This window comes from Harpegnathos saltator, unplaced genomic scaffold (genome assembly GCF_003227715.2).
Source record: "Harpegnathos saltator strain DR-91 unplaced genomic scaffold, Hsal_v8.6 scaffold36, whole genome shotgun sequence".
Lineage (NCBI taxonomy): Eukaryota > Metazoa > Arthropoda > Insecta > Hymenoptera > Formicidae > Harpegnathos > Harpegnathos saltator.
Window position 1 is genome coordinate 768,281 of NW_020230161.1, and position 23,117 is coordinate 791,397.

The 23,117-nt window shown below is 45.6% G+C and overlaps 1 protein-coding gene across 4 annotated transcripts; it reads right to left on the reverse strand.

Moving 5' to 3' along the window:
- Positions 1–3,866: 3,866 nt before the first annotated feature.
- LOC105190847 (uncharacterized) lies at positions 3,867–22,549 on the reverse strand. 4 transcript variants are annotated; one of them, XR_850397.3, is made up of 17 exons: positions 21,519–22,549; positions 20,049–20,233; positions 19,762–19,958; positions 12,437–19,617; positions 12,123–12,334; positions 11,698–12,001; positions 11,432–11,610; positions 11,129–11,321; positions 10,800–11,032; positions 10,337–10,727; positions 10,032–10,143; positions 9,573–9,915; positions 9,464–9,508; positions 8,898–9,014; positions 8,732–8,840; positions 5,619–8,573; positions 3,867–5,362 (listed from the first exon to the last, which is right to left on the reverse strand). XR_850397.3 is itself a non-coding variant. In XM_011153828.3 (17 exons), the coding sequence occupies exons 1-17, from the start codon at positions 21,661–21,663 to the stop codon at positions 6,514–6,516; spliced, it is 11,862 nt and encodes a 3,953-aa protein (XP_011152130.1). In that variant the 5' UTR covers positions 21,664–22,549; the 3' UTR covers positions 5,437–6,513. The 4 variants fall into 4 exon arrangements, 3 of the variants coding, with proteins under 3 accessions (XP_011152130.1, XP_011152129.1, XP_011152128.1); XM_011153828.3 differs by lacking the exon at positions 3,867–5,362 and having other exon boundaries at positions 5,437–7,535; positions 7,680–8,573; XM_011153827.3 differs by lacking the exon at positions 3,867–5,362 and having other exon boundaries at positions 5,437–5,987; positions 6,479–8,573.
- Positions 22,550–23,117: the final 568 nt, after the last annotated feature.

Sequence of the window (23,117 nt, forward strand, 5' to 3'; positions counted from 1 at the left end):
TAACATTATTTCATTGTAACATATACAAGATGCAATTATTAAGCAATAAAAATATGATCCCATTTTATATTAAAATTGCAGCATTTTTTTCAAATTCACATCAACAATTTGCTTCACCAATTTTTTTTCTATGAATAACAGTAACAAATTATTTTTTCATAAATACATGTAATATCAACAATGCAATAAATACAAAACCAAGTTTTATTACCATTCATCAGTTACAAATTAGTTAAATATTTAACTTTAAAAATTTTTAAATTTAACATCTAGCTAAATTGCACACCATGCAAGATTTTATAAAAAGAGTTTAAAAATATCTTATAATAGTATGAGCTATTTGCATTGAAGAACAGAACAGAATATTGAAGAAGAAACGAGTTAAAAGCAGAAAGTGTTAATAATTAATTATTTTTCATGAAAAACAGGTTATTTAATAAAATAAAACTTATGCCCATGCAGTATACAATGTTCTAAGAACGTCTCAAAAAACATACTTAGAATCTTGGAACATCATTAAGACGTTTGTAGAAAGTATCTGTGTTGTTTTAATGTATCTGTAACGGACAATGACATTAAAAAAGAAGGGAAAAAGAAAATCTATTACCTACAAAATGCATAACCTTTTGGTGATGAAAAATACAAGGATAAAGCAAACTCTTTCACCTCGTCTGTATAACGTTCACCTTTACTTCTGGTTTTTTACTTCATTTTGCATAATTTCGAACATAACACCACCAAAGTGTTCTTTTAGTAATTGCAAACTGTCATTATCCATGATTTGCTTTTGTTGTAATTCATTAAGCATTGTTTCCATTGAACTAATCTTTTTATCACGTCTCTGCAACTTCCATTTCAATGTTCTATTTTCATTTTGTAATTTCTTTAAACTTTTAGATTGAACCGTCTCCTCAATAGATGTTTCTTCCTCTGAGTCTGTATTTGTTGAGTTGCTTCTAATACTTTGTGTATCGGATATAATGGAATATTCTCTTGGTTTCATTTCAATAGCTATCTGTTTTGTATTCAGGTGTATAACTCCTTTTTCGATAGGTGTATGTGATAATTCCATTAAATTTGTGTTCTTTATAGCAGCTTCGTTATCAATATAATTATCAATCAATATGATCAATATGATCAATATGATCAATACTGTCAGTCAAGATACTGGTTTTACTATTTTCAATATTGAAAACTTCTTTTACATTTAACAATGTATTACACTGCTTATTTTCTTCATTATTTGAAGACTGGCCTCTTGGCACCGCATCTGGACATAAAATTACACGAGTATATCCCATACCTGCTATAATATCATTTCTGCTAAAATGCAAACTACATATTTTGCTGTTCTTAGTTGGCTTCCAATTTAGTTTTTTAACTACAGCTATCCGTTTATGAAGACGATTTTCATCTTTTAAGGGAAACCTGTAATATTATAAGTACAAGATACTATTCGACAAATGACACTATATATCCTGTTATTATCCTGAATAGTGTTATAAATGTTTTTTACATGGTTACTACAATATTGTACAGATAATTTAAATTATACTTGCATCCTTCACTTGTGCTTTTCTTTCTAAATATAAAGATGTTTCATCTTTACTCATTATTCTTATGAAAGCAGCTCTTCATTTAATCTAACCAAAATAATATGTTTCGATAAACAAATACTATACGTACCCAAACAAATGTACACCACTTTTCGATTTCCATTTCATATTACAATTTCTCACACAGCACTGTTTTCCCATTACTTTTTCTTTTCGCTACTTTTTCTTCTAACCTCTTTGATCTTCTGTATTTCTTCACTTTATCCATATGACTAGAGTAGTCTATATTGAAACACGTGACACATCACAGATATTACAAAAATACGCACGGTACTCTCAATATGGCGTCTTCACCCCACCATCATCCCATCACCAGAAGTCAGCGGTCTAGTTAGTATATAGAAGTCTGTGGTTGTAACCAAATTGACCAACCACACAGTCGATTTTATTTTTTAAATAATCGACTGTGGTTGGTCAATTTGGTTACAACTTATGACTAATAGCTTATTGTAGAAGGCCCATTACGGGATTTAGCGTATTAAACAGTCTTTATAATATTTCGTAGATGACTTTATCTAGCCGAGACTCAAACTATAATTATCGGCCTCCATAAAATTTAGCTGAGACAAAATCATAAGAGTAGCTAATTTTTTATATAAAATATTTTTGAAATATTTTGTTTCTTCTATTATATATGTTACTACCATATATGTTGAAACTTCTAAGTTATGAAAAATTAATGAAAAGGATAAGAAAAAGATTATAATAAGAAAATATATAGGAAAATAAATGTGCACTCTTTTTTTATTAATTTTTTTTTGTTGAGAAATCACACGGATCTATGGAAAAATATTGACGGTTATTGATTACAAATTATCGATAACTATAGAACAATATATAGATAGACAGTACTTCGCTTTTGTATTTTATAAACTAATTTATTATAAACTAATTTAAGAGTATTATTTCAAAACACGTGCTGAATTTTTTAACTTCGTTTTTATAAATAATCCAAATTTTTAATCACGCAACCACTGGAAAATTATTGCCATAAAAACTTGTGATAATATTAAATTTGTTTTTTATCCTCTCCTGTTTTATTTTTACAGAAATGAAGAACAAGATGAAGGAAAAAATAAAACGATCTGATATTATTTCAATATATTGAATTTTATTACAAAATGTTTGTATTTAGGCTACAACATGTAATATAATAATTGCGTTTGGTCTAGACCCTTATCAAAAAAAAAAAAAAGAAAAAAAAAGCTAAACTGCACCACGTTTACTATTGTCTTAACGAGCCACTTCGCCAGTTTACGCCTCGAGAAAAGACCCACGAGAGGAAGAGCAGAGAGACACAAGAAACACGTAAATATTGGAAAAGTTGCCATGCTCGTTATAAAATATTTAAACAGCCTATACTCGTGTCGCCATCCAGAATCATACAACGTTTTGCAGCTGCAATGATTTGTAAATACATCCGTAACATATTAGAGAATATACGCAGGATACATATATCTGAAATACCGATAAATAAATCGATCGAATATACTGGGAATTTAAATTACCGCGTACATGATTTCCAAATACATTCGATCGTATATATTCGAACAATTTCGCTAAATGCAGTGTCACGCTTAAAACTTGCGAATTCTTATTTAGAAAAACGTGCTCTACACTTCAAAACCGGAGCGACAAATGTTTCGTGGTCTGAAGACATAAAGAACGATTAAAGAATTCGACATATCAATATATGAGTGTCATGCAAAAATTAAAACAAAGATCTCTTTCGAATTCGGACAGTAAAAGAAAATTAGGAAAAAACGATTCGGAGATATATAAAATATATATATATATATAATTTTTTTTATGTATATATGTATATTTTACATACATAAAATATACTTTATATATCCATAAAAATTGTACAATTTATTAATTAATCAAATTAATTAACTCTTAATTTCCTAAAAGCTACTTCAATCGTTTTTACCACGAATTTTTTCCACGAAATATTTCCGAATCATATCTATTTTCTTTTATAGTCACACAAAACATTGGTCGTTCTAATCTGGTCGATGTACCATCGATACACGCGTCGTGGAATACGTCTCACTAAATATCTGACTTTTGATACAAAACACCTCATTGCTTTCCTCCATAAGAATCACCATCGAGATATGAGATCGCAGGTCGTTCCTGCCAATTGCACGCTAAACAGAAGAAGGAGGAAGCATTAAGTGGTATTACGACAAAGCTAACTTCCTCGAGGCGCAGCCTGAGGATCGGCGGCTCTAAAGACATGCTGTGTCTAAAGAAGAAGACGATAGTGATTGTACATCGAACTGCGTACAACCGAGATATACGTCGTAATAGGTGTAAAAATAATAAAATTAGTGGTAGTAAACCCCTCTATTACATTATACGGCGTGTAGTTTGTAGGGAGTATTGTGTTTTCATGAGTGTATGTGTATGTGTGTGTTTATAACCGTTTAATTCGGTCGTCAAATATTCAACATAGTAAAGGAAACTCTCCCAAGCAAGCTAATCCTAAGATAAATGTAATATCTTTTTTTCGCTTATTCATATAGCTTCTATTTATATTAGGGGTATGCACGTACGTGATAACTAAACAGATACAATGATTTTTTCCTTTCCTCGCGTCGCACATGTGGCCGCTAATGGCCGCTTGTTTTAACACGACTCTTTCAAAGAGCAGGAGGCTGTCGCGATCATCGATATATCCGACGAACTGAGAATCTGAAGCTTAGCGAAGTGTGGGACACGTGTCTTCTAGGATCGTTAACTGTATCCAATCCATTTAATCATTTTGTTTCATTCTAATTTCCTTCATGGACTTCGATCTCACTCATCGACCGATATTCATACCGCACACACTCGGCGCTAAATGCGGTGTGACAAAGTCCTAAAGACATTCGACATCAAGGAAGTTTCATTAACTGCTTCGTTAACTTTGTGGCAATTTCTTGTATTCTCCTAAAATCAAAATCAGGAAAAGACAAAGGATCGACTTGTCAAAGTTAGCAATTTGATCATTCGATCCATATTCTTAAAATTTTACTTAAGCACAATGAATAAACGATTGTTGTATTGGAAGAAATTTAGAATCGAGCCACACATTTAGCGCACACCTGTCTTTAGACAAGAGAGTATGGATACCGATCAAATAAAAGTCCAGGAAGGAACCTCAAATAAAGAGCCCAAATGAAACCATCCTATCCTTCAAGTTTCGCGCTATAGACGCATACTAGCGACTCGGACGAATCTTGTCAAATCCATTCGTCAAATGAACAAAAAAGAATAAAAATAATAATAAATTCCATCAAATATATCACGACGTCTTTAATATCATCTGTATATATGTTATTAACGCGTCTTTAATAATTAAATAATTATATATATGTATATATATATATATATATATATCGTTCGGGCGCGTTCGCCTTCTTAAAAGCGAGAAATACTTTCTACATGATCGTACGATAAAAAAAATGTAAACATGTCTGAACAGTTTGAAATTAATATAAATATATGTATAAAGTAATTGCACGGTAAGTTATTATAGGATTTCATTTACTCCCTTCTCCACATCACACGCCGATTATTCTAATGCTAGTTTCATTTTGGGAGAAGTCCCTTGCCGTCCCTCTTCATATAGGATGCACTCAGAGCAGCCTCCTGTTCTCCAATATGTGTGTATATATATATATATATATTTATATATAATATATATATATATATAACTATATTTTTAATGGTTTCTCATAGAATTATCCAAGTAAAATCTGTAAAATACAATATACTGCCTATCATAAATTCTTAATTTTTCTTTCTTTTATAAATAATTATAGTAATAGTCTTCACACCATTTGTTAATTTATTATACTCAGATGCCATTCTTTTTTGGATTAAATTTAAATATTACATTTGTGCCCTTTGCGCACTAATCCACTTCTATAGTATTTTGCATGACTGTGGGTGTGTGTTGTGTGTGTATGTGTGTATATATAATACATGTAATATATAATCTAAAGGACTTACGGTATTTACATATGTACACGTTAACAATAATGCGTCATCCAAGCCACATGCGATAATTTTCACTCGCCTCTCGTCGCTATCGAAGACTGATTTCTCTTCCTTCTCCGCAACGGGGCATGCAACAACTACTATAGTGTAGCCTAACTCTTCCCACTTTACTTCCCTTTTTTTCTGCCATACCAAACTTGATCTTGGAAGTAACTTCGCTCGAAGTTCTCCCGTCTGACGATTTAGCAACGAATATAATGGTGAAAAAGTTCTGGTCAGATCTTTTGTCTGGTCGTCCCTCGGACGGTGCGACCGCACCTTATCAGCGCGTTATACGGCTCGCGCGCGTCCTCTTATCAAATTGTCCGGTGAAACTGAAAGCTAATTACAGAAAAAGTTACAATTCTTAGAAAATAGGCTTCGCCCTTCGTCGCGCACCGATTTCTCATCGTCCACTTCGCTCTACACTTGGCCAACCATGGACTTGCTGCCGGCGGCTTTCTTCTCCACAAAGAAGTGCAAAGGCTACAGACAACTGTTTGCTGTCAGAGGTCGAAGAGGAAGACTGTGGGGCTCTGTCTTTTGCAAGCGCACGCGCGTGCGAACAAACACACACACACAAATGCATCCGTGTCACCCCGCCCTCCCCCCTGCTCCGCTCTCGGCCCACCGCGGCGAACACGGAGAAACACGGTAGCATCGAGCATCGTGCGCGGTTTATATGATTCATCCACGGCGAGAGTCCTCCGGGCAATCGTTCATGCGTTTACCTATACGCTGTCTCTGCTTACTGGCACGCCTCTCCAGCAAAAGTTGCGATCTTATACTTGGGCATGAAAGAGCGCGGACAAGCGCGCGCTCCTAGACCCTACCTAACGATTCAGGGTTGGCCAAGCTCTCACTCATGCTACGAATCGAGATCGTCCTCCCTCTGGCTGCTGAAGTAAGATACCAGCCCGCCGAACTCGCCAGTGCCTTCCTCGTCGTACTGCTTGTTACCGGCACCGGGGTCGCCTGGATGCGCCTGTTGCGGAGGTGGTGCCTGCGGCGGCGGCGCCTGGATCGGTGGCTGATTGTCCGCTGGGGACGAGAAGTGCTCAGACGGATACGGCGAGGTCTGGTAAGCGGCTGCGTCGTCCGCCGTGGACATCGGCGGCGGCGGTGGGTACGCGCCGTAGTGGTAATTGGGTGGTGGTGGTGGGTGGTAAGGCGAGAAGTTACCAGGTGGTCGATTGGGCGGTGGTGACGGCTGCTGCATGTTGTGGTTAACGGGTGACGCGTTGGTGAACGGCGGCATTTGATGCCTGGGTCCCATGGGGCTGTCCGCGAACCTGGCCATCGATGGGCCACCTCGCACGTACGGTGGCGGTGGCGGCGGTGGCGTCGGTCCCCCCTTGGCCAACGGACTGCCGGCTGATGGTGGGATCATCGCCGGTCCAGGCGTCAACGGTGAACTGCGATCCCTGTTGATAGAGATCGGCCCGCCGCCCGACGGCGACGGGTCCATCGGATGGCGACCGGTGTGGTACATTTGTGGCCCGGGTACCCGCATGCGCATCGTCGGTGTGCCCGTGCCCACCGCGGCGAAATGCGGCGGCATTGAAGATTGACCGGCTTGCCGGTACGGGGACGGGATCCTGGCGCGTGGTTGCATCTCATATCCTGTTCGCGGGCCGCCCATCATCTGCCCGGCCGCGTTGGGTGCACCGAAGTATTTGTGGCCCATCGCAGCCGCTGCGACGGTGAATGATTGTGGACTGCTAGACACCGGCTGCGACTGCAGCATCCTCGTGATGACGGAAGACTGCTGGCCGGGTGGAAGCGACGGATAAACAGGCTGCGAGTTCGAGGGTTGCGTCGACGGTGGACCTGCAGTCGGCACAGTGTTCGCCGGTGGTGTGGACGGCGCTGAACCGGATGTACTGCTGCCTGGCGTAGGAAGAACGTTCGGGATATCGTTCTGCTTCATTTCCGGGTTTGAATCGGTCCCCATACCGATTAAACCAGCTTCAGCTGCAGCCTTGGCTGCCGCCTCAGCCGCCCTAGCCGCCTCCAATGCCAGTGTCTTCTTACCTTTACCTCGTCCGCGTCGTTTTGGCTTCATCGGTGATCCATCGGGATTGAAGAGCTGTCCGTCTGGTCCGGTCATGAGGGGAATATGTGCTCCTTCGGCGCTCCTGTCGGTGTCGGGCGTCAAAACTGCAGACAACGTAGGATTCACATTGTGCGAAACAACACTGGCACCGTCCGGAGTGACACCGCCGCTGATCGCAGGCGCCATACTTGCTATCCCTAGACTCGGAGCACCATCTCTGCGCATCTGTTCCGCGATTATCTCGGCCTTGCTGCGCCGACCACGTTTCTTCTTCTTCGGCACCTCGCCGTCCGTGCCTTCAGGCGCATTAGCATCTCTCTGCCTCTCCGCCGCCAGTATCTCCAGAGCCTTCAAGCGAGCCTTTTCCAGTTTCTTGGCTTCTCGTTCCTCTTTTTTCTTTTTCTTCGCGATTTCGATCGCCGCGAGTTCAAGCTGTCGTCGACCGTACTCCTCGTCCTCCATCATCATCTGCTCCAGTTGCTCGTCGTCTAGATCGGCCAGCTCTCCAGCACCGAGCCCCGTCAGGGAACCTTCTGGAACGTCTCCGGTGAACGAACTCGCCACCGACATCGTCGTCGCTGTCAACCCGACGTTGTCCGGCAAATTATCGTCTATCTTGGATGCTATATCGCCAATTGGATTGTCCATTCCCGTGCTCATTATATCCCCGTCCGCTGTTTCTTCCTTCTGTTTCAATTTTCGCGCTTTGTTCTTACTGCCTGGCTTTGGACCTGGCTTTTTTCTTTGCTTCGGCGTATCATCCGATAACGACTTACGCTTCGCTGCTGGACTCTTGCTGTTTCGTGCCTTCTTCGCTTTCGGTGATTTGTGTTTAAACTTCAGAGCATCCTTTTTGGGAATATAAACATCTCCTGAAACAAACAATACCGTTAGATTTAAAACTTTTAATATGAACCCAAGTCAGCATGACGGTGTAAAGTCAGTGACAGGTGTCTAATATAAAGTTAACAGAAAGATAATGTTTTTTTAACTAGAAAATTGATAAAGTGATAGAAACACGCTTTATTACCTGAGTCGGAATCCTTGTCCCCGTCATCGTTCATTTCGTCGGCTTCGTTCACTACGAATTCATCTTCGCTCTCTCCAGTCTTCCTCATCATTAGCGCTTTCTTGAGTTCCTGCGAAATAATCGCAAATTTTAACATGTTACAACTTTATAAAATCAAAATTCATACCTCTTCGCTATCGGACACCATTTCTTCTCGATAATTGATCTTCCGCCCTCGTGTCCTTCTGCTTAATATTTCCTCCTCTTCTCGTCTGTTTTCATCTGGAAGTCCGCCGTAAATAATCTGTAAACGATAAAATTTAACCAATTTTGTCATTTTCCAAAATAAAATTATGCGCGTCTAATTTATATAATTAACATAAATACAAGAAAAAAAGGTTACCCTGAGAAATATGATGCAAATCAATTAGGATAATATAGATAATCACACAGTACACTTTACGGTTGAAGGTATTCTTGTTCATTACAAATGTATAAATATGTATAAATGTACAATATGTATAAATATACGTAGTAACAGCCTGTAGATGGTCTTATATTCTAATGCGAAACAAACAAAATCTATCCTTAGATCTGTCCTCGGTTATAAGATCGACTGTGTGCGATCGAGAAATTTCATATTGAAACCATGAAGACCATGCATAGATTACTGACATGTTGTTGATTAAGAAAGATATTTAAAACATTTCCAACAGTGAATTATTTGTATTATTGTAATTAAAGTAAGCATACCTTTCGCCTGATAGCCGGGACCTTCTTCGGTTTAGGCGTGACATCCTGAAAAAATCATATTCGATGTTAATTTTCATGTTCTACCAAAATTATTTAAGCTATTACTTACTTTTTTGATTTTCGGAATCGACGCGATCTCTTGCAGTTGTGGGATCTGCGGTACATGTGGAATCTCCGAGATTGCTTCTGGTAGCTCTTCCTCTTTCATTTCAACATTATTTTCGCCCATGTTATTTTCGAAATCTTCCTGCTTATTAACGTCCAGCATCTCGTTCAGTCCTGTAGTATCTACGTCTGGCAAGTTCGGTTCGCATTGTTCTTCGATTTTCGGCTCGTCCTCCTCGTCATTCTCGCTCTGATTGTCGGATTCTATTATACGTTTTCTCTTTTTCTTCTTCTTTCCCTTCGGTTTCGGCACTGCCCTGACTCTGGACGTCGCCATTGTTCTACTTCTACAATAATTAAAAATCAGACAACAATTAAAATATTGTCTTTGGTCATTTTCAATATATAATTTTTAATGTTGGGCACTTCTTTCCCTCTCTCTCTCTCTCTCTCTCTCTCTTACTTTTTCTTTCGCTGCCGCCACGAATTATCACTGTCTTCGCTGTCCGAATCTCCCCATATCGACCGCGACTTCTTTCGCTTGGGTCGATCACTCTCGTCACTGTCGTCGTTAACTGAAATGAATATTTCTATATAATAATTTACAATCTGAGATAACTTTTCTCTTTTTCTCTAGAAACAGATTTAATTAAAAATGTATAAATGTTAAAACATTTTTTTAAAGAGATACACACAAGAAATATTACATATAAAACATTGATATTCAGTGACAGAATAAGTAGATTTTTATTCGCAGAGACAACTCACTAAAATCATCGTCGTATCCTCGGGTCATACGCGCCCTAGTAGACCTTCTGACGGGACGAGCGTCGCCCTTTCTACCGCGTCGTTTTACATCGGCAAAGGTACTGTCATCAGAAGATGTGATGTGATCGTCAAAGTCCTCCTCTTCTTCGGAACTCGTGCCCTTGAAATCTTCGTCACTCTCAGGGTCGTCTTCGCTGCTTATATCGAGACTATTTAGTTTCCGGTGTTTTTTGCGTGCCAACAGCTTCTTGGCAACTCGATTTCGTTCTTCCTCTATCTCGTCGATCATATCTTCATTTTCGATCTTGTATTCTTCGTCGCTTTCTTTTTCCGATTTCCTCTCGATATCGTCCCTGTCTTCCTCCAATTGCGTCATCTTTAACGCTTCGGCCTGGAAATTAATCAGAAATATGTCATAATACTGTCGCATTCTCACATATGTTTCAGCATTTAATCATTTTACCTGAGCCTCCTCCTTCTCTGCGTTAACTATCGTCGCGATGTCTTTGCCTCTTCCCTGATTGCCAGCACCTTGAACCGCTTCGACTTCGTCCTGAATCGCAGCGTTGATCATGTCATCGTATTCGTGAAATTTATAGGTGTTGGCACACCGACGTTCGCGTAATTGGTAAACTGGTTCGCTCTCCTCGCTGCTTGATGTTTCTGAACATGAGGGCGACGAGGAAGACGTAGATTCTATAAAACCAGTTTAAAGCAATGCATGAATTATGAACTTCATTGAAATAACAATTAAGATAATATATAATCGCAGTAAAAAAATATAACACCTACCGTTATCTGATTCCTGACTGGATGCTTTCGATCCTTTCGGTAAGCGCTGCGTCGCGTCACCCTTGTGAAGCACATTATCCAAGCTTATGCCGACAAATGCCAATCGCTTCTTTCGTAGTGCTTCATTTTCATGTCTCTTTGTTAACTGATCGAATGTCTTCAAGGTCTCCCGTAGCTTCGTTACCAGCAGATTCTTGAAAGATAAATTTTATAACAAATATATTTACAAATTCAAACGAGCAATCGCTCGTGTCGTGCAAGTATCGTGCGACGCTTGATGTTTAAATGAAGTGAGAGACTCACATGCTGACACGGCGGGCAGAACCAGTCACCTTCGGGTATGAGCATGAGAGCTGGCCTGAGACATGAGCAGTGCCAACCTTTATCGCACGAGTCGCACAGGAGAATCCATTCCGGATGATCAGCTTTGTTACATTTCTGACAAGCGTACTCGTCTTCGGCTTCTTCGACATCGCTTTGAGCTAATAAAGGATGAAAAACGCGCAATGGGATTATACATAATTCAATAGGAATTCAATCAAAATTTTCCTTCTTAGCAGAGAACTTACCCTTCTGAGCGGTTCTGGCACGTCTCAACGGTTCTGACTCTTGGTCCTTCTCGAGATCGCTCTCCGGAGAAAATTCGTGATCACTTTTGAACAGCAGGGATCCCTCGCTCTCCATGTCCTCCTCTTCCTCCTCCTCGTCCTCATTTTCATTCTCCTCATCACTGCTAGACCCAGACGAGCTCTGCCATGGATTCGCTTCATTGAATTTCGCCAGCATCTTTTTCTTTTTCCTCTTTCGGCGCTTGTTCTTAGACTTTTTCTCCTTTTCAATTTCTTTGATGATAACTTCCTCCTCGCTTTCCGGCTGTATAAAAAACGGCCGATTACTCACACGTTCTATAGTCTGCCATTTCTCTCTCTCTCTCTCTCTCTCTCTCTCTCTCTCTCTCTCTCTCTCTCTCTCTCGTGTTTATACAGAAACATACCTTCTGCTTCTTCCTCTTCTTCTTCTCAGATTCCTTTTTTTCCTCCAGCTCGCGCATGGTTTCCTCCTCGATCCTGCGTCTGTCCGCCTGTTCTTTGATTTTCAATTGTGCTATTCTTCTTGACTGCCTGACAGGCATCTCATCTTGATCCATCGGTGTTTCCGTTTCCAATGCAATGTCTCTACCTATCTCTAAGCCCAAGACCATCTTTCCTGTAAAAGTAAAAGTATCTTAGTCCAATATACTGCTTTTCAACAAACCGTCTCCAACGTGTTACGTTTCTCATGAACAATTATTACATCTGTATTACTCACGTTTCTTCCGCCTCTTCTGCGTTGTAGGTGTTATATTCAGAGTGTTGTTTGGAGTACCATCAGGAAGAATATCAGCCGGCACTTGATCGCCCTGAAATCCTGTGATTTTCGGCCGACTGGGTCGCCCAGCACCCCGGCAACCGCGCCTCCGCCTGCCTCTGGGACGACCCCTAGTCTTTCTATCGATCACCGTTGCGTGTATTATATTCAGATCATCGTTGTCCTTGTTCACGTGTTCCGTTACGTTCTCAGGAACCTCGCATTTCACAGCCTCATCCTCGGAGCTTATAGTTGTTACTACCCGACTTTCCTCGATGGACTTTCGTAGTTCCCTATCAGGCATGCGTTTCCCGCGTAATTTCATCCTCTTGCCGCCCATCATCTCTTCATCTTCCTGCTTCGCAGCTCCGTCTTCAGAATTCGACTCGTGGGCGCTGTTTCGTCGCTTTCGCGAGATCTTCGGGGTTTCTATAGTGTTGTCCAACTTCCACCCCTCGTAAACCAGCTCAGACACCGGTTTTACACGAATGCTGATCTTGGAAGTGGTGTCGTCCTCGACGATATTCTTCAAAGCGTCATCGTCGGTGCACGCTAAGGGATCAGCTTCCTCCAACGGTGTATTGAAGATACTTTCATTATCCACACCTGTCGAGTCGTCGGAGATATCGTGAATCTCTTTCACTTCGACGCTCTGGATCTCCGACGATTCTTTCTCCTTTGACGTCTCCAGGCTTTCGATTTTCCTCAAGTCGTCCGCCGGTGCGGCAGTCGTGGAGTCATTTATTGTGCCGAAATCGTTTTGAAACAACTGCATCGTAGAGATCGCCGGTGGTCTCTCTTCATCTTCAATTTTCGCCCCTAATTTTACGATCTCGCTGAACGTATCCACGTTTTTAGGCGCTGCCACATCGGCACTCACCAAATTCTCCAGTATCTTCTGTTCGGTCTCCAAATAAGGAGGTTTCGACTTGATCGGAGGGACACCTTCGACATCGGACGCGTCGTTCAGTCGCTTACTGGCCTCTTTCTTCGAGTCGGATCTGACAGTACCGATTTCTGAAACGGTCTCTTGAGCAGGAAGAAACGTGGTCGACTTGTCGTCACTCGCACCAGAAGCCGAGCTCTTACTAAAGTTTTCAGTAATTTTATTTACACTCATACTTATATTAAAAGGCTCGTTTTGATTGTTGCAGCTGTCCACGTTGTTGATATTCTCCATCTTCATGAACATCGAGTTCGGGTAATACAGCGTGTCCGACGACACGCTCCCCTCCAAATTCGCGTCTTCGGTTTTCCACGTGTGCGATTTGTCCGCAGGTAACGCTTTGTCCAATTTCATGGGCATAACTTCTAGTTCGGTGTGAATCGGCAAGCTCACACCTTCCATGAACGGTTTGGTTAAACTGTCTTCTATTGCTAATTTAACGTCGCTGCCACGATACTCCTCGAGATCTTCTTTCAATCTCTTGCACGGTTGCGTAACAGGCAGGTCCTCGATAATACGTTCATTAGCATCTTTCAGCTTCGTAATGTTCTCGACGTCCAAATTGACGTTCGGTTTCTCGTCTGGACTTCTCGCATGCTGCTGCTCCTTCGCGTGCAGCAGCACGTTGGTAACTTGGCTGTCCACGTCATTGAACTCCGTGCTTTCACGGACGAACGAGGACTTCTCGAATTTATTCGCGTCATCTTTTAGCTCACAGACGCTCTCCGACGTTACACGATCCGACTTCTCCGACATTTCAACGATATCTTGCGCCGCGTCTCGCGCGGTCTTCATATTCTCGATCAAATTGTTCAGGCGCTCCTTGCTCTTCTCACTATGATCGATAGTCATCTCAACACTCTTGCTCAGAATAGACTCGGTGGTTTCCTCAGTTGCAGCCAAGGCTGCCGCAAGCTTCGTCGAGTCTGACTCTTCCGATGGCTGAGGATGATCGGCAATAGAGACATCCGGCTCTTCCAGGAGCTCACCTTTATCCGACGACGTCGTCGATTCGTCGTTCGAACAATGTTCAAAGCTATTGTAAATAGATTCATCTTGCGTCTCCTTGGTACATTCTTCTTGATGCGCGCTTACTTTAACATCTTGCTCCACAGCTGTGGTATCTTGATTCAATACTTGGTTCATTTTAACAGGTTCCTCCATCTGCTGCTCAACAGCAGATGGAGATTCCAGGGACACATTAGACGTCGAATTCGCGCTATTAACCTCGTCCTCTATAATCGCTGGCTCCTCCTCAGGCTCTTCGCTCTTCTCTCGTCCTGTCGAAGAGGTAGCAGCGTCGTCCTTGGACTCACTCGTCCCCGCTGCAGCGTCAGGCTCGAAAACATCGTCGCTACCGTCGTCATTGGAATCGCTGTCGTAATTTGCAACTAATGGCTGATTGTTATCACTCGTTATCTCCGTCTGTGATCCCTGAGGAGTCACGTTCGTCGTATCCACCTTCGACTCCGGCATTACCGCAGTCGATGTGTCTATCTCCGACTCTTCTGTGCTCTCGACAAACTCTTTGCTTCTGTCGATCTCACAGACACCATCCGCGATTGTCGTGCTCGGCTTATCATTGCTGAGAACTGTACTCTCGTCATCTTCGTTCGACTCCTTAAGATTGTTGACGCTTTCACTCCCCAAGTCAGCTTCAAATTTCTCCTCTGCCGGCTTCCGTTTTTCAGCTTCCGTTGCGGTCGGACAGGATTCCCCTTGGACGACGTTCGTCGAGACCGGCTCTTCCTGCCCCTCGAATTCTTGCGCTGTATCTGTCTGTTGTTGCTCCGCATTCGTTACAGCCTCGTCGATCTCTTTGGACGACTCGTTGGATTCGGACACGCGATCGTCTATAACCATTTCCTCGTTCGAGTCCTGATCGATGCAAGAGCTGGGATTTTCGGACATATCGTCGGCGTACTCGCTCGTGGACTGCACCAAGTTAGTCAAACTCGTGTCTCTCGCGCTTCCCACGCTGCTGGGCTGCTTGGTCAATTCGAAGACACTCGCCTCGGGCGTCAGCGCAGGCAGGGTGTTGAACGTGGAAGGCTCATCGGTAACATTCGGCGCGTTCTCGACTGTTTCATCAGCTACTCGCGCAGGTTCACTCTCCTGGGATGAGGAGTCTTGTACGCAGGCGTCGTCCGAGCTGCTTATAGTAGGAACTAAATCAAGCTTGTCGTTCTCCGGCGTCGGTTTTGAGCTAGTCACCAGAGAACTTTCAGGCAGTTGCATCTCGGGCTCGATGCCGAAAGCTGTATCGTTCACTTGCACATCGTTCAGCGCTTTCTCCTTGGCTTCCTCGGAGTCGCCCGATCCGTCGTCTTGCATACCCACGTCCGACAAGGCGTCTGTCCTCTCGCTGCTCCTGTCGTAGTTGACGCACATCGAGTCGGCGTCAGAGCCGGTCAGACCCTTCATCTTCTCGTTGTCCGTGTCGGTGGAGTGATCCTCTTGACCATCGATCTCGGAGAAATTGTCGTTCCTGTCGCTCTGCTTGTCGCAGCTCTCCCCGGCCGAGTCCAGATCGTTCTTCTGGAGTGCCTCGCTCATCGGTCTACTACTCGTATCCTGGTAACTCGCGCATCTGTTCGAATTGGTGGAATCTAGCAACTCGTTCGAGTTGTTACCGTCCTCGAATTCTCGAAGGTCGGCCAGTTCGGTTTGCGAGTTCTGCGTAAGAGACGACAAAGACGAGTGCGCCGTAGTCACGGACTCGGTCTTCTCTTGATCTTCCTTGAATACGCCGGTGGTAGGCAACTGATAATCGTCCTCGTTTTTCGAGTAATCGACTGTTGGCTTGTCGTTTCTCTCCCCCTCTTCCGACAGTTGCGACGTGATGTCGTCTGATCTCTCGAACGGGCTCTCTTGTTGGCTCGTGTTGGCGGATTTTCTGGAATCAGTGGACTGGTCACATTGTGACGGTCCGACGATGCCGCTCTCCAGAGCGGCTTGAGTCACGCTGTGCTCGCTGGCCGAAGTGATTTTAACCACCGGTTCTTCTTCGGTCATGCTTATCTCATTCGTGCCATCGCTCCCAGATATCACCTCTGACGGAGAGCTCATGTTCGATTTGAAACTGCCGGCCTCTTCCACTTCCTTGCTGGAGCAAACGGACTCCTGCACACTCTCATCTGCACTGGCAATCTGCGTCTGAGCCTGCGTTTCGCTGGACGAATTAGCGACATTGGCCTCGTCGGCTACGTCGGTCGGATCTTCCGAGCTGCTGAGCGCCGCTAAAGTCTGTTGACTCCAGGCGTTACTCGGCTCCTCAGTCTTCTCCACATCCTTGCTGCTAGTTCCACTTGAGATATCGTCCGGCTCCGCGGCGAACGGATTTGTTTTTAAAGAGTTGTTATTCGTGCGCGTCAGGTCGAAATCTTCCGTCTTATACAGATACGGCGTGTCGTCCACCGATTTAGACGACGACACGCACTCGTACTGCACAGTGTCGGTGTTCGAGTGCGCCGATGCACTAAGACTTTGCTCCGGTTGCTGTCTCAGCTCATCGGACTTGGAAGTGTAGGAGATACAATTGGGACCAAAAAAAAATCTCGGCGGGGACGCGGCTGTTGGCTTGCATTCATTATCCGCCGCCTCGGAAGCGTCCGATTCGCGCGAAGCTACGCCCGAAATCGGGTCGAAAGCGTTTTGTACGTTGGCCGAATCTACCACAGCTTCAGAATTCGTGCACGACTCGAGCCTCTGTGAGGTGTCCGCTTGACACGACGATACGGACGAATCGCACTGCGTGGGTTCTTGAATCTTCGAGCCCGCCGTCTCCTTCTCCATTGTACTTTGTACATTGTCCGAACTCGTGTCAGACACTTGCGACTTGGAACTGTCCTCGATCGTTTCGTTTTCTGCAGCCTCGGAGCTGCTCCCGTCCACCTTGTCCACCACGTCTCGATGTGCGCCAGTGGAGTCCTCGCGTTCAGCTTGGGACAGTTCCACGTCCACGCTCGAGAACCTCCGTTCTGCGTCATCGTGATCATTCGTACTTTCCTTCAGTGATATGTTTCCTTCGTTTGATATGATACTACTGTCGCATTCCGCCTTCTCCTCCGGCTTACCCACGTCCCACCTGGACAGCCTTTTGACGGGGCCGGTTGTACTCTTCGGTATTATCTGAACGCCTAACGTCGGCTTGAACTTTGGCTTCTCTTGCATAGAATCTACTATTTGACAATTATCGTTTACGCTTACATTAGACTGCGGGTAGTTTCTATTTAATTTTACAGGGGTTTTATTCGACAGTATCGAGTCCGCGGACACATCGTCCTCGGTTAAAACCTTATTCTGCGACAGCGCCGCGCTGGCCGAGTCAGGTTCATTTTTTGATTCGTTGCTTTCTTTATTGTCAGTGGACGCGTCGTCGCCGGGGTTACCCGTGTTGCATTCAGCGCCGGAGCCCTCGCCGTAAAAAAAACTCGTCGGCTCTTCGACAGCCTCACCGACGATGGGATTCACCGCGTCGCAATCGCTGCCAGAGCCCTCGCCCTGAACCATCATCATCGGCTCCTCGATAGCTTCGCCTATGTCCTCTCTCCAACTGCTGCTCATCATCGATCTTTTGTCCATGGAGCCTCTGATCGGGATCACATCGGCTCTTATCCTCTTCAGCATGTCTTGCTGCGCGTCGTCACCCTCCAACGGACGCTTCATCGGCGCGGTGTTCATTCTCAGGGCTGTGATCTTGCTGGGATCGGGGAGTATCGTGTAGCTGGGTAATCTATGCTCCTCCTTGGCGGGTAATCTAACTGTATTGTGATACGGTGTTGACATCTCGTACGAGGAAAACGGCGGAATCTGCCTTTTACTCAGATCGGCCAACATCGCGTGATTCCGCATCATCACGCTCCGCGCGTCGTACGGTAAGTTGGGCGGCACCTCCGGCGGTTTGCTCAACTTCTTCGTGCTGAGATCCATCTCCCTGTGCTGGAAGTCTGGTGCTCGATATCCAGGGGAGGGCATATCCACCGTTTTGGCCAGCTTTCGACTAGAAAGATCGATTCCAGAGAAATCCATCGGTCGGTTTTGTTCGTTTGCATTCTCCCATCCTCGTGGCGACGTAGACAGATCTATACCTCTGTGCCCCCGGAGCATCGCCGGCTTCTCGGACTGATTCCTCGCACAGAAGTCTTGCGGTAGCCTGTCGTCCTCGTTACCGTTCATTAAATTTCCCAGTATACCGCCGGACGACCTTGCCAGAGATTCCGCTATCTTCTCCAATGACTTCGGCCCGCTCGGCTTCTCGAGCTTCTCCGATTGTATCCTCACGAGATTCGCGGCCAATTGATCTATCGGTTTGACGGACAGCTTGCTATGCCCCACGGGAATAGAATCGGCGGTCGGAAATGGTAGGCTATTCTTGCCGGGTAGTTTTTCGTGCGTCTTCACGACGGGATCCACCGGGATCTCGTCGGCGGCGCCAAGCTTCTTCATCGTGTTTAATACTGCAGCGACAGGTGTCGTTGGACTCGTTAACTTCTCTTCCGGTGCCTGCTTTAGTTCAGCAATATTGACCAGTTTCAGCGGGGACGTGATGACAGGTGTTTCTATCGATTTCAACGGCGCTGATTCCTCGAGTTCGCTCTTAGCGCCACTAATTATCGTGAGTACGGTTGGTTTATGCATCACCACGGACTTGGTCTCTGACGCTGAAGAGACGGCGGATGTTTCATCGGTAGCCTCTTTGTTGCTCGCGTCTTCCACTGCTGTCGTGTCCACCTTTGCGTTTATCGTTTTCAAATTGTCTGTACACCTTGATTCTGTGCTCGGAGTTTGTACCATTTCTTGAGAATCGTCTTCCTCCGTGATTTGCTTGGAACTTTCATCATTTGTCACATCCTCCTCCGCATCGATGTCCTCTTCATCATTTTCAGCCTCGTTACCTATGTCATCCTGATTTTGATCCTGATCCTGATCCTGGTCTTGATTCTGCTCATGTTCTTGCTCGTCCTCGAATTCATCGCTCCTACCATTCGGTAGCTGTTTGTCATTCATCTCGTTCGCACGAGCGTTATTCTCTTGTACAACTTCGTCCTCCAGACTCGGCGACGTCGTCACCTGACCGGTGTCTATTATAGGTTTCTCAGAAATTTCCAAGCTGTTGCTATCCTCGTTGATAGGTATAGCTCCGGCTTCGCCGTTCGACAAGGTGTTTATAAGATCGACAACACCCTCTCGGTCCCTATCATATTTACGAATGTTGTATAAAATATCGTTGAAAGATGAGATTTATTCGAGGAATATATTTGATATCATTGTTGAAAAATATCATGTAAATATAGGCGATCTAGCATATTAGAATTCAATACACGTAAACACAACTTACTTAGCTACTAGTTCCCAATTTTCTTCATCTAAATCTTCCCTGTAGACTCTTATGTTGCACTCTTCATCCAGCTGACACCAATACGCCAGTCCACTTTTGTCCCTTCCTAACGGTTCCACACGCAACTCATCAGCTGCCAATTTGTTCACCTCGTTCTTAAATTTTTGATTCAAGTCAAACTGTGTTTCCAATAGTACCTAAAATAGAAGAAGAGCACTTGCATACATCAGGGAGAATGATCTCTTGCATGTTGTGGATCAGGAAAGCTAAAATCATATGGCTCATACTTTAAGTAGACGCAGTTTAACAGCAATGCGGGCTTTTTTGTAGCCAAAACGTTCAAGTTCCCATCCATCTTGATTAGAGTACGTGTGGCAAAACTTGACTAGCGCCCGCTCCCACTTTTCTGGCGAGACAGTTTTACGTGTTTTACGTAATAACTTGACATGCAGGTCTATTAGTTCTTGCGATACTAAAAAGAATATATCATACATTCATAAAAGTCACCAACAAGTACAGATGGAGAGTATTTGTAAGTGCCTCGTTGTGTTGATCACTTTTCAACATAAGAGAGAAAACTTCTTTCAAAGCATCTAGATAAAATTCAACTTTCCAAAATCTTTCATCCTAGATTGCGTAACCCTGTAATGGAGCATTTCTGACACCAAAATCACCATATAAACAAGAACTCATTTAGATGAGTATCATTAAAATGTCACAGGAAACTAATTTATAAGAAAGGTCAGCGTAAAATGTACGAGCAACGCAATTAACATATATTTGTATACTTCATATTCCAGGATCAGAGAGAGAGGATCCATTAACACAAACGGGCGAACTTCCCGTTCGTGAGACACGAGCATCGAGAGCGCGAGGATCCGTTACGCGACGTTTCCGCGAAATCGAAGCGGGCCGGCGCTTGTAACTTGTAATCACGTGTAACCGACAAGTTGACAACAAGAAAGGTGGCAGCACGCGGCAGAATAACAATAAACGCGAAGTCCATCTCTCGCGCCTATCTGTCAATAACACACCGCCTCTCTCGCCGCGGAGTGAACGCCGCGCGTCGTTAGACCGCTCGTTACCGTTCTCAGGTCGACGCGCAGCGACGAGGGCAAAGGGCGAGGAGGGACGCGGGCGTGCGGCGAACCCGCCAGCTAGCGGTCTCGCGCCACAAGCTCTCGCGCCCGCACACCAAAACAAAAAGCGGCCCCGTCACAGACGACTCGAGACGACGTACGACGTCCGTTGTTCTCGCTCGCCACCGCTCGGCGAGAATTCGGACGGGAGAGCGGGAGGGCCCGCTCGTCGGGAACGAACGACCGCTAGCGTACAGACGCGCAGAGAAGGACGAGGCTCGCAGTCGAAGCGGAATCGTACGAAGGAACTAATAGTACGCGCTAGACGACTGTGGCCTCCTCTCCGGCGGGGGCGGGTCGCGGTCGTCGTTTCCCCTCGCTCGCTCTCGCCATACCTCCGCGCTCTATCTGTCCACCCTTCTCTCTCTTTCTTTCTTTCTCTCTCTCTCTCTCTCTCTCTCTTTCTCTCTCATTCTCTTTTTCTCTCTCTTTCTCTCCCGCCGTCTATCGCGCACATATATGTATACACAGCCGAGTGGAGTCGCTCGCTCTCGCTCTCGCTCTCTCGCTCGCTCTCTCGTTCACTCTTTCTTTCTCTGTCCCTCCCTGCGGCGCGCGCGAGAGCAGTACGTATACACACGAGTGTGGAGAAGAAACCGGAACGAAATAGAGACCTACCTTCGAGTGTGTTCTCGAGCATCTCCTGAAGCCGCGTGATGTCCGGGTAAAGGATGCCGCAGGACTTGCCGAAGCAGCCGAGAAACGAACAGATCACCGCGAAATTTGGGTCACTCGCGCAAGAGGCTTCGTTATCGGACGCCATTTTTCCGACCGCTTCTCGCCGTTGGGCCTCGTCGCTACCGCTACCGCCACCGCGACGGCCACCGCCAGTGCCACAGCCACCGCCACCGACACCGCCAACGCCAACGCCACCACCGCCGTCGCTGCCGCCACCGCTGCCGCGACGAGCGCCAGGCAGGCGAGAAATACTACAAACTCGTTAGGTGGACCGTCCGCGACGACTCACCGCCGCCGCTGCGCATCCCATTTTTCCCACACACGAGCAGCTATCCGCCGCAAGTGTTGATCACAAGTAGCGGCGGAAACGGCAACTCGTAACGCGACGAATCGCGCGCGCGTTTAATCGGCTCGGCGTCGTTAGCAGGTAGTTGGCCGCCGCCGCCGCCGGGCGTCTCGACGCCGACGCTTCTCCCTTTCTCGCCACTTTCGTCTTCCTTCTCGCGTTCTCGCTGTTGTCCGCTCGCTCGCTCGCTTCACTCGCTCACTCGCTCGCTCACGCGCTCTCACTCGCTCGCACGGACGGTGCCTTCGCGCGCCTCCTCTACCTGCCGCTCGCGTCGACGACGTCGACGACGAGAGGGGACACGAACACACTCAGAGGGACACACGGCGAGAGAGAGAGAGAAACGGGGATACCATACTCTCGTCCGCCCTCTCGAGAGCGGACGAGCGAAAAAAAAGCGCCACCGCCGCTCCTCTGTCTCTCTCTTTCTCTCCCGCGCTCTTTATGTCGATCTCTCTCTCTCTCTCTCTCTTCCTCCTCACTACTCGTTGTTCTCCTTCTCTCTTATCTATCTTTCTCTTTCTCCACCGCTTTCGCACCTTTTACACGGAACCACTAACACACAAACACATCGCTAGAGAGCCCTATACTCGCTGTCTCTTCCCTTTTCTCCTCCTCTCTTCCTTCCCTCCCTCCCTCCCTCCCTCCCTCCCGTCCTTTCCGTCGATGTCGCTGTTTCTCTCTTTCTCTCTCTCTCTCTCTTTCTCGCACATACATTCAATGTCTCACTCTGTCGATGCCGAGAGCGCGCGCGGGCGCTCCCGCGCACGCACGTACGCACGTCGCGACGACACGACGCAACGACGACGACGACGACGACGACGATGACGACGACGACGACGACGATGACGACGACAACGACGATGACGACGACGACGACGTTAGTCAAGGATTCGGCACGACGTAATATACGTTTCGACACGAATATCACACAACGCGAACAAACGCGGATGCTCCGCCGAAGTTTTCGCAGGCCGCGACGCTCGCGTCCTACACGGACGTGCGTGTGACGCCGCACACGATCGCCGAGTCACCGGGTGCACACGAGCAGCGCAGATACGACCACCACGACGACGACCAAACGCAGCCCCCTTCTTCGTCGCGCAACACAGCGCACTGGACATCGCCTTCGGGATTGGAAACATACGGGCGGTTCTCAACTTGGACGACGGACGCGCGGCGCGTTCAGGGTC